This window comes from Taeniopygia guttata, chromosome 2 (assembly GCF_048771995.1).
Source record: "Taeniopygia guttata chromosome 2, bTaeGut7.mat, whole genome shotgun sequence".
NCBI classification, from domain to species: domain Eukaryota; kingdom Metazoa; phylum Chordata; class Aves; order Passeriformes; family Estrildidae; genus Taeniopygia; species Taeniopygia guttata.
Genome location: NC_133026.1, coordinates 18,812,460 through 18,824,594, shown reverse-complemented (window position 1 = coordinate 18,824,594; position 12,135 = coordinate 18,812,460). Strand labels below are relative to the sequence as shown.

The 12,135-nt window shown below is 35.5% G+C and overlaps 1 protein-coding gene and 1 long non-coding RNA gene across 8 annotated transcripts in view; both read left to right on the top strand.

Moving 5' to 3' along the window:
* Nucleotides 1–12,135, top strand: part of MLLT10 (MLLT10 histone lysine methyltransferase DOT1L cofactor) — a 132,756-nt gene that overhangs the window by 31,837 nt on the left and 88,784 nt on the right. For 6 of the 7 annotated variants that reach the window (XM_072925464.1, XM_072925463.1, XM_012571535.5 and 3 more), the window contains one exon: nucleotides 117–171. The exons of the other annotated variant lie outside the window; for it this stretch is intronic. In XM_072925464.1, the coding sequence (XP_072781565.1) occupies nucleotides 117–171 (55 nt within the window). The remainder of the gene's footprint in view (nucleotides 1–116; nucleotides 172–12,135) is intronic. 7 annotated transcript variants of the gene reach the window in all.
* LOC140682595 (uncharacterized) lies at nucleotides 178–12,074 on the top strand. The gene is made up of 2 exons (XR_012054479.1): nucleotides 178–11,130; nucleotides 11,795–12,074. It is a non-coding gene; the product is annotated as an uncharacterized lncRNA (long non-coding RNA).

Genomic DNA, 12,135 nt, shown 5'->3' with positions numbered 1-12,135 from the left:
TTTTAAAGAATGGTTGCTTCCTTAATATCAGGTAACAGTTTTAATGTGTATGGTTTCTTTTTCAATGCTTCTATGATCATTCCATTTTTTTATTTTACTTTTGCTTTTTTTCCTAGAGATGTGAATTATGCCCTCATAAGGATGGTGCTTTAAAGAGAACAGATAATGGGGGTAAGTTTTATTCTTGCTTTTTGTGAACTCTGTTATTTTGCATCAGGGAAATAAATCTGTGGAAGAAAAACTATAGGCATCCTAAACATAAAAGAAAACACTGACTTCTTTGGAAAGAGATAACTGTTTTACAGTAACCCTTATTTGTCCACTTCAGGTTCAATTTACTTTGAGGGCATCTGTCATTATTCTTAGTTTCATTTTTAGGAAAAAAAATTACAATAGAAAAACTACATTTGAACATAAGATTTAATGGGTAAAATGGATTAATTTTATGTGTATTTAGTTGGAGCCTGAGCATGTAGAGAAAGCTGTTGAAAGTGCGCCATTAAAGGAGGGAAGTCAAATTTTTATGTCTACAGCCCAGACTGAATGCACCAGTGCATTTTCAAAGGTTGACACTTTCATGCCTGATTTGCTAATAGGTTCTGTAACAAAGAAGTTAGAGTTGGAAAGTTGAAGTAGTGATTACCTCTCCCTTGCATCTTTCTAATTTCACTGTTCAGGTTATCATCAGTTCTGCTCTTGCTGAGTAGAACTGCTAGGTAAAGTCTCCACTGAATATCCTGGCTTGATTATGTTTATACTAATAGCTGGGTGATATGAGTGTAAAATTTCAATTAACTTTTGAATCACTTTTGGAATGCTGCCTTCTCTCTCTAGTAGGTACTTCAAAATTCCCATCCATCATCTATCTGTAAATAGCCAGGTCATTTTGATACTGAGCCCTTTCTTTTGTGAGAAGAGAAAGTATGATCTATATTCTGGAATTCACTTGGACAGTCTATGTAAATTGCATTCTGCAGATTCAATGCTGTGTACATGATATTCTAGCTAATTTATATCTTAGCTTAGTGTTGATGCAGCTTAGTTGAGTTGCAGGAACATAGGGCCTGCTTATGTTGTGCTGATCTGTCCTTTGCCTTGTGTACCTTTGACTGCTCTATGCTCTAGGTTTACCATTTTAGTGTTAACTGACTCAAACACATCACTGAACTTAATACCCAGTACCTAAGTCTTATTCCTCTTCTTTATTGTTCCTCTCATGTTGATACATGCAGTGTTGAATTAATTTCTTTAGAAGTGGCAGCTGGACACTATTTTAAGAAATAGTAATAAGAAAGCCTCAAATGTCTTGAAATATACAGGAAAATTTGTGAAGAATGAAATAGCTGAAGTGTGTTCTGGTTTTATACTTATTTGGGAATGCTTTGCTATTATGCTGTGGTGGTCTTGAAATTTTTTTAGCATGAAGTCTTGAGAGCTTTGATAGTGTGCATCAAAGATGTGGCATCCTATTAGTTATCTCTCTTATGGCTCATGGCTCTGTTAATTGTAATTATAAGTTCTTGTCTGAAAGTGAATTACTCTATAAGCTTGAAATGCTTTAAGTTCCAATAGCAAAGATATAACACTGTACTATAATTGTAATACCCAAGTGTTTTCATCTGTGAAAACTTCATACTGAATATTTTATAGCTGAGAGGTATAGGAATTTATATTTTCTTCTGAAAACACCCAGCCTCTATAACAGATCTTGTCCATGTGTTGAAAACAACAAATTCTATTTTGTGGACCAAATGTTCTTTAAATAATAGCTTTACAGAAGGATTTGCACCTTGGAAAATACTTTGACTGGTGTTCAGAAATCTGTATTCTTACCTGAAGCTTTCCTTTCATAGTGTTTCCTAACAAGAGATTGTGTCAGATTTTTAGACTTAATACTGTTGAAGATCAGATAACGGGCTTGCCAGCTGAAATGGCATTTTCAGTAGGTTAATACTTGATTTTTTTTAATGCTATTACACCTTTTGTTGCCAAGTGAATCATAAAAAGATGCAGGTATTTGAGAAGAAATTTGGAAACTAGCATGTCTGGTAAAACCCTGTAAGGATCTAGCTTTATAAACTTGTAATTATGCAGTCTTTCTTGAAGTATAGAAATAATTAAATGGTCTTAGGTTTTCAGAACAAGAGAAGAAATTGCTGATTTTAAGTCAGTGATAGAAGGTTTTCCTTCGTTCTGCCTTCTGGCAGAAATTTGGCAAGGAATAACTTCATTTTGTTGCCAGAAAAAAAGTGTGTTTTTTGTTTTGAATACGCTGATAGCTTAGCCCATACATGGCCTCCTGCTCCTGTAGTTTTTTAACAGTCTTCTGGGTATTTGCTTTATAATAAGGTGAAGGACTGTGTTTTGGGCATTGAAGGTAACATATTTTCTTTTATGTTTGCAAGATTGATGTGCTACTGAGCTTTTACTATAGTGTTCAGTGATTTTCTTAACATGCAGTAAAATGCTGTTACTGCAGTGAGGGTCCTTGCTATACATTGTTTCCTCCTCCTTTGTGATGGTATGAGCTTTTAAAACATCGCCTTTTTTTCTGCCCTGCATTCCTTTTCAGCTGCATGAAAACTTCCCTGAACTAGCTGCCCACTCTAATGCTGACAGAGTGGCCAGGAGTGTTCTTGTAGCTGCAACCTGTCCATGAGCTGTCTTAAGTCAGTTGCACAACTGTGACTGAAGGCCACCTAATCTTAGGGCTCTTCTTGAGCCTAACACCTTGATAAAATAACAGTGTTGTCTTGCCTTTAAGAACTCTGGGGCGCTACATGTATGGCAGTAGTCTGGGAATCAAACTTGTGTAGTTTATAAGTATTGTTAACTGACTGTAAGTATAATTAATTGACTATATATTATGGTAGTATATGGTGTGTTTGTGTTGGTATTTTGTGAGTTTTTTGTCCCTCCCTCCTACCCCCCCCCCCCACATAGTGCAAGGTTCTTTTGTGTGCATTCCTCCTTCTGCTCCTCCTCCTTTTACTGCCCTGTTGCTGCTTATCTGACATTTTAGAGATCACCATTATTTTAGATTTGCTTTTTAGATTTTATATTTCTGTTTGGAGTGTGACTCTGCCTTAGTTGTGCTTATCAGGTTAATATGGGTCTTCTAGTGTCATCTATGGCAAATACAGAAATACAATATTCAGTGATTCCTGAAATACGGCATTATTGGAACAGTACTCTCATGGATTTAATAGAGAACTTAAAAGTGACAGCCTGATATAGTAACAGGGGAGGAGCATCTCATGGAGGCCAAACAACATTTGTCCTGCTCTTTTTGTCATTATGAACTAGATTCTTGAGAAGGTTCTTGTGTGCCTTCTCAGAACAGTGTTCCTGCCTACAAACATTTATGCTTTGGGACTGCTTGCTGCAGACATGGTATTTTTGTGTTTAATGGAAGATGAGTCCATCACCCTAATGAAGTGTTCTCTTCTGTATAAGGTTTAGTGTCCATGTGTGGCAAGGCATTTTGCAGTTGATCAGTACGATGTGTCCATGGGTTTCTTTTGAACCTGCTACCTCATGGTTTTATGTGATGCCACTTGGTATTTGCAAACTACGGTGGCAAAGGTCAGCTATTCTGTGCTCACCTTTCCAATATCTCTTCCTGTAACCTTTTTGGGTGCACTGGAGAGTACACAGATGCCTGCCTGTTCTTGGCTTGGTGATGGTGGGTACTGGTGCTGTAATCAGAACCTGAAGTGAGCCCAAAGAGATAATTCAGTCTGCATTTGTGTGGAATATGTTCTAGTCTGCTTCAGTGTCCCTCCTGTGCTTTCCATTGTCAGAGACTTAAGCTGACCTTGAGCAGGAGCAGCTGAGGTCTCTTTGCATGTGCCTGTTTGGTCCCTGTGCTGTGTGAGAGTGGCTGTTCTGCTCCTGCACTTACACAGATCTTAGAAACAATACTCTTGGTTTTATCTGAGTGGAGTCTGGATGAGTATCTGTGGTGTGGCTTATCTGTCAACGGATTTATCTGTCGTAAGGATTGTTTAGAGTTGACTGTATTTAGCTACACAATTGATTTAATTAATTTTTAAGAGTAATAGGACAATGGACAGTTATGAACAGGGTATTTGTAAGAAATTTTAGGAATTAGCTTTGAATAAGTTTTAATATTTTGTCTGCCTAATATCTACGATTACCTTAGAGCTATGGTTAAGTTTTGTGAACAAAAAATAATACTTCCTGCATGTGGACTTTGTTTTTACATAAACATTAAGACTTTTCCAGTGCTCAGAGACTGGAATTATATAAACTCCATTAGGCTATTACCTATTAAAAAAATTATTTATTCTTTTCTTATTGATACTAAAAGTAGAAAAGGAAGATTGAATTGAAAAAGGAACTTTTCTCTCTGAATATATTTGTTGACAGAATTCCTCGATAAATTTGGTATTCATGTTCGTTTAGGGGAACCACTGTGGTTTTAAACATGACTGAATATAAAAATTTTTTAAAATGAGAAAACCTGATACGTATATGAGTTGCTTATTGATTTGCTGTCTTATGTGTAAGAAGGTTTTTGAAAGATTAATTTTATTTTAGCTTGGCAGATTGGTAAGTGGATTCATAGTTGGATAAAATATAAACACATTTTTTGAAAACAGAGAAGTAACAAGTGAGCATTTGTTTGAAGATACTTGAGAACTGTTGGCATTTGATAGTTTTGGGCCTTTAAATTCAGTAATATTTCCTTAACTGTTGCAGTAATTTCCTTTGGATTTTTGACACTCAGCGAGGAGGAAATAAAATCACGACCATTTGGATTGATTATAGCTTTTTGAATCCCAGTTTTTATCTTCTCATAGTACTGAGTATGCATTCTGTTTTTCAAGCAAATTCACTTGTATCTGATATGCTGCATCTTGCATTTAAATAGTTTTCTTGTAGTAATCTTTTTCCACAATTTGCTGTAAGCTCAAAAAGTTTGATTTTGCTATACAAGTTGTTACTTTGAAATCTGATTCCAGTGGATGATGATCAGGAATGCTGTGTAACAGCATTCTTTGTATGACTTTTCACCAAGACTTCTTTCATGCAGCTGCTTGGGGAAAGGCCAGCTAACAATGTGGTGGTTTTATGTCATGGTCCAGACCCTCTTCCCACCCCTTGGGTTAGCGGCAGGATCTCCCAAGTCTATAAAAACATTTTATGCTAGGCTTTCCCGTTGCTGTTGTTATTATTAGAATCTCATTGTCTGGTTTACTGTTCTGATGAGTTTTCTTGGTGTTAATGTCTAAGAATGTGGATGGTATAATGTTATATGTACACACTGAGATGTATGCATTTTGCAAGTGCTTACCCACAAATGTTCTGGCCTTTTGGAGCAGATTTACAGCAGTGTGTGTATTTTTTACTGAGAAAGAGAAAGAAAGATAATAAATTTAAAATACTACAGTAGTAGAAATTCATGTATTACCATATAAAGTATTGTGTATTTATGATTTATATTACTGATAATCACAGTGTATATGTAAAATTTTTTTTGAGTTTTAGGTGCTTATTTACACATTTCTTCCTTTTGTTGTATGAAAGGATTTCTTGAGAGAGGTGGAAGAAACTCAATAATTCCATAGCATGCCAGATAAAATTATTAAAGCTATTAGCTTACTCAGTGGACCAATGGAATTTCATCTGTAGCTGTTTCAAAAACAAACTATTTGTTGTGCTGCAGAGTGATGATTCAAAACAAATCAATTCTTTACTTGAGGTCCAGATTTTTCTAAATGGAGTATTTAGTGAAATTCAGTAGTAGGACTTTGTAGGATGAAGCCTTTTTCTTCATAGATAAATAGTATTTATTTTACCTTTTTAACAAATTGTCCATTCTATACCAATGATGACGTTGGCTACCAACCACAACAGTTAGAGCTGTAGTGGTTAGTGTGGCGTTTCTTTTTACCCCTCTTCAAAGAGCGGATCAAACAATATAATATGAATAATGCTGTATTAACTATAGCAAACTCTAAATCTTTATTTAACAGAGTAAGGAAAAGACAATAACTTCAGCTGACAGATTTCTTATCTGCAAGTTTTCTTGTTTTTACAGGAAAGGAAGATCAAGGTTAAAAGTGTATGGAATGTCTTAATGAGGAGACACTTAACTAAAGGTTTAAAATAGTACTTAATCTTTCCCTTTGGCAAAGAGTAACAGTAATGGTCTTAAGTACATGTTTGAAAGGTGAATCCAGCAGAGTCAGATAGAGCTCAGCCTTTGGGTCAGTCAGCAGATCTGATAGTTGTGGAAACGGAGGGTGCAATTTCATGTAATCTAGGGCAGCTGTTGACCTCTGCTGAAAGGAGGGGACTGTGGTTTTCCCCTGACTGGGTGTTTCTGAACGGATGGTTTTGTATATGGTAATCATGTGACCTCAGTGTGGATTGCTTCAAACCATTGACTGATCTTGCTCAAAGGTAAACTATTAAGTTTCCCACAAATTTAGTAATGTGATGAAAGAAAAAAATTATTTACCCTGCTACACAGCAGACTCATACTGCAAGGAGAGGGCAGGATGTACAGTTGAAAGCAAACAGTAAGGTGAGATCCTGCTTTTCAATGACAGTCTGCAGCTGACATGGATTGAGGTGTATCCCTAATTGACAAGTTAAAACAACCCTCATAAGAAACTAACATTTCAATAAAGATTTTTCCATGCCAGAATAATAAATACATTCTCTTGGTTTGGGAGTGAGCTGTAGTTAGAAACACGGTAAGACTTCTTTAATGAAGTATAATGGACTCCGTAGGAACTTAGAATGTGCAAACAAATTTTGCTCTGACATTGATGCGTCGTTAGGGGATGGTGATAATATCACAGAATTCTTGTGCTACCAGGCTGGTCCTGTGGCTGGAATTCAGTGTGGCTTCACGATTCGGGTCTCTACAGTGCCTTAGTGCTCTGCTGCACAGCTTCAGCACTGACTGTGGGTTGCAGTGGAGTTCCTACTCTGGGCATCTTAGTTCATAAGCATGACATGGGTGTCCCTTGTTGTGAATGGTAGGATGGATTATATGTTTGTTACTGTTATTCTATTATGAAGTCAAAGATGATGAAAACAAGGCTTGAAAACTTGAACTGGAAGGCAATTTAAAAGTACTATAAGTTTATTTAAGGGGAAGGCGCTTGTGAATCAAATTTTGGGCAATTAAGCAGTAGTTGTAAAGGCAAAAATTTAGTTTGATGGGTAACATACTGTGTACTATTTATCCTCCTGGGTTTTCTTTGTTAATTTGCTTTGGTAGAGTTTACTTCTAATTATAGAGCTCTTTGCTGTCAAGAGTCTTGTGTTTGCTGATGGTGGAATTGCTAGGAATTACTTTTCTCTGTCACATTGGGATAACAGATCAACTATTTGTTTTCAGCTAGGGTTCTGAAATCTGAGATTTGTTACTCTGAATGTTAGTGAATAATGTACATTAAACTATATACTGCTAGGTTTGCACTGAGTTAAAAATCAGTAAGGCACCAGAAATAAAAATCTCAGTGAAGATTGGTAACATTTGGATAGATTCTATGGTGGTAATTAAACATTTTGTGAACTAGAATGAAAAAAAAGTGGCAATACTCAATAGTGTGTCTTTCTAAGAGATAAATCAAAGTAAAAATTAATTTAAATGAAATGCTGCTAGTCTCATATGGTGTATTTAAACTTTGAAGACTTTTCAGCATGAATTTCCAATTTTTGATATTGGAAAAAATTGGTTTCATTATTGTTATCAAAGCAGATTTTGGAGTTGCTTTATCTGGTTTTTTACGTTGTTTGAAAGTTGGTAGAACTTGTTTTCTGAGATCTTTGAAAAGGAAAATGTATTAGTTATATTTGTATGATTTTTTCATAGAAAGCACACTGGATTTTTTTTTTTTTAAAGTTAAGCAGCATTTCCCAAAGTTCCTCATCTTGAAAGAGCAGTTGAAGTAAGTATTTTAAACTTATCTATCACCAATAAGTAAAAATTATAAATGATATTTTACAATTCTGATTATTGTAGGATATTGGGTTTTTTGGAAGCAGAAAGAGGCAGTGAATCTGTCAGCCTGTCGTAGCCTGAGGGGTTTTCTTCAGAAGTTCAGAGAGAACAATTCTAGTAAGAGTGCACAGAAACAAGCAAACTTGATGGCTAATTTGAATTCTTATGATATGTTTCTTAGGCCTTCTAGTTTAAAACAAGAAATTTATTTCATTTTAAAGTAAGCAAGGCAAGCAATATCATCTGGTAAAAATACTATTATTGAGTAGGCACATATGTCAAAAGGCCACTGTCTCAAAGATTGAAAAAAAAAATTAAAAGTCTGAGTATAAGGGAAAATTTTAAGAACATTTTGCAAGGTGTGAGTATCTCTGTTTCAAAGAACACGTGTCCTTTCCCTATCCTCTGGTTAAAGTTGTCCTGGAAGTGAGATGAAACCAAAAGTAAATTGAGTATAAGGAATTCAGTGGGGATAGTAAGAGTTTGCTAGCAATTACTGCAAGTTTCATAAGTAAAATTTAAAAGCAAGTAGTATGTCTATGGCCATTTGTCTGGATTCACACCATACACAACTAAAGTGAATGGCAGCTTATAATTAATTTAGAGAGTAAATTATATGGTTTACAGAGATGAGTTTAATGAACTCATTTGGAACAAAAGTGATCTCAAAAATTGCATGGGTTCCTGGCTAAATTTGGCTAAATCTGGCTAAAAACAGTTAAGAAAAAATAGGAGTATCTTGCTGTTATTTCTGTGCAACGTTTGGGTGAAGAGGAGAGCTGATAAAATAATTTCAGTTGGAACATAAACTAGGGAGAATGGTTTGAATGTTTTTGAATGTGTAGAACAGTGCTGTTGGGCGTTTTTATTTTATAATCTAAAACATGGGTGTACAATGGTATTTTTCACGCTTAAACATTGGTAAAACTTAAAAGTACTGGATTTAGTGATATTTTTTTTTATTCCTGGGTGAGGCCGAGGGAAAAAGTGTATAGTTGCTGATGAAATTATAATTGCCCTAGAATAACATAGTAAGTGATTTTCATAGGAAGTATATAGTGCAAACGTTATGGCTTAGATGGAGTAAATGGAAAAATATGTATTTTAAGGTAGTTTAAAATACCACACATCCATCCTTTTAAATGCTTGCTTCTCATACAGGCTTCTGTGTACAGTTTGGATGGGTATCTTTCGAATGTTTCATTATCCCTGCAACAAAGAAGGCATTTACCATCCAGTAGGAAACAGCAGACAAAAGCATTCAACTTTGAATGTGGCAGTAGCTCCTGTATTCTGCTGGCACTCTGAGTCCTGTGCTCAGCCTGAGTAGTTGCCTGAAAGAGAAAGAAATGTCAGCAGAGGATGGGGAAGGTGCTTTTGCACTGTGCTGTATAGTCAGGAACACTCTCACTTGAATAAAACATAACAGGTAAAACTGTTCATAGGTTAGTAGCTTGTTCTCTCAACAGCCGGACCAAGGACATCTATCCCACTTATAGGTGTCATAACTTCCATGCTTATGCTTTGTAGCAATAGTGGCTAGTCTCTTGATGCCTAGGAAAATGGTTCTTGTTTGCTTTTTTTCTGTTTTTCTCCTATTGTCTGGTTCTTATATGGCAAAATGGAATCTTCTTGACCTCCTTTAGCTATAAGAGTTTTGTGGAGGAGTCTACGGACTTTGAGTTCTCAGAAGGTGGAGATTGCACAGCAACTTTAGACAGCTTCTTCTTAACCACATTTGTTATGGAAAAGTATCTTCCTTACTCTTCCTAAAGGAAACTCTCCTTGACACTTCCAAGTCGGCTGGGTGTTGATCTCTGACAATTCTGTATTTCTTCATCAGTTAAGATTTGGGCAAAAGAATATTTAAGAACTTGTGTACAGGGTGTGTTGAATCCTAGTGGATGCTGGTGCTGGAGTTAGGTTTCTTTTTTGGTGTAGGCATTTGCGACTGGTAACATAAGGGTGCTGCAACCACCTCTCTGGTAAAATTACTGTTGGACATTATTGTGATTATATTATTGTGATTTTCCAGCAAGGCCAGATTATCTGACATCTGAAGGTGCCAAGTGGAAACCAGTGGAAAATGTCCTTTGTCCTCAATTCCACGGGCACTTACTAACATATGTTCAGAAAGTGTTTTAGTGCTGTAGTGCTTCATTTGTTTCATTATATAGAACCTGGGTTTGGTCTCATGAAAGTTAAAAGCCTTTTACTGGCCACAGCAGTCTTGAATGTGTACTTCCTATTTGTAAATAGTACCCTATTTGCGTAGTGGTGGAGCACTATTCAGTTAAAACTACTCCTGAAACTGGTTCTTTATAGTGAAAATTCTTTACCTACCTAAATTTCGGTTCACTTAGTAAGTGATTTTTATTCCCCTAATGTCTCTGGTATATTTTGTATATTTACATAATAATTTTCCATTATATGTAAGTGTAACTAGAGTACAGGCTTAATTGCATATGAGGTAAAAGCTTTTGCCATCTCATTATATGTAGCCAATTGAAGAAGGTTTATTTTTTTTCAAAATTTCAGTGTCACTTTTTTATTGGTTTAATGGCTTTATTAGATAAATGGTGTTTCTATTTGAGTTAGTTTTTTGAGAGAACATTTAAAGATAAATATTCACCATTAACACCATATTAACATTTATTTATCTTTAGTAAGATGATTCTGGCTTAAGGCAGTTTGCAATTCTTAGAAAAGCCCTTATAAACACTCTTTCCCTGAAGATATTTCAAGTAGACAAGTGAACAAGAAAAGGTTGTGGTTTTTATAGTTTTTTTTTTTCTCAGTCTGTCTGTTAATGATAATTTTAAAATGGTCTCTTGGAACAGGTTTTAAAAGCAGCTCAAGTCGGCAGTTTATACTTTTTTTTTACCCTACACTTTTGTTAGTCTCATGCCTTTTCTGTACAGAATAATTCTAAAGACGTTTGTGAATAAATTACGGAGCAGCACAGATACTGTATTTAGTTGCAGTTGAAATACTAGAAGAATATGTGTGGTGCTGACTCTTAACTGTTGTGTTTGTATGCACTTTTCATTTTTCATAGAAATTTAAGTACCAATTTAGAAAATGGAGAGGGAAGACGCCGGATCTGTTGGCAGAAACTGGAGAAGATTTGTGCTTTATGAAAAGTATCTGGAATTTCATATGTGGTTTTTATTCTAAATACCATTCCAGAGTCTCAACAATACAACTATGAGCAAACATGGCTTTGTGTTTAGCTCAGTTTAAGAGTCAGAGTACAATTCAGTGAAGAAATTAAGAACTTTTAGATTCTGTAGAATAGTTGAAAAGAGAAAACCCAAGATGAAAGCTCAGAAAGGTCTGCAGTGAGACAGTATATGGTGGGGTTTGTGGTTAAATTTTTTTCTGGGTTTTTTTTTGGGTTTATTATTATTGCTGTCATTGTTTTTATTTTGTTATAGCATGCATTTGTACAATGATGATTTAGTTTGCTTGCCTAATCTAATAATCTGCTAGGTTATCTAATTATGTAAATCTGTCATTTTATGTCCTTAATGTTTGCATACAAGTAAGCCTGGGTACGAGGAAAGCAGAATTATTTTTAAAGAACACTGAGGATCTTGTGACAAGAGACTTCAGTTTTCTTCTTGGGGAAGAACAGAATTTGCACCAAGTGGTTAGCTGCACCAAATTCATTTTTAGATGAGAGGATAATACTTTTAATAATTCTGTTATTAATGTCAGTATAGCAATATGTTGGATTAGCTATATAGCAGCTTCTGCTAAAATTATGGTTATGGCATATGGTCCTTCACTGAAATAAACCACCAGCTCTCAGGATCTCTGTGTTGGAAGAAGGCTTCCAATTCATAGGTTTGTTTCTGACTTGTTGTCAGAACACTTTGTATTATTTTCCTCCACCTTCATTGAGCCAAATGTCAGACAATTAAGAATGTTGTCTTTCTTAAAATGTTGTTGAAGCACAGTCTGGTAAGTAACTAATCATTTATTGATGATTTCAAGTTAATGAATTAGAATAGGACTGGGTATAGGTATTTGTATTCCTGTGAAAAAACGAGTTAGCCACAGCTTTATAAATGGAAAAGCAAAAGATTTCATAGACGGGATGTGAGGGGGTGTACATATGAGTTGCACTTTCTTTCTACAGAAAG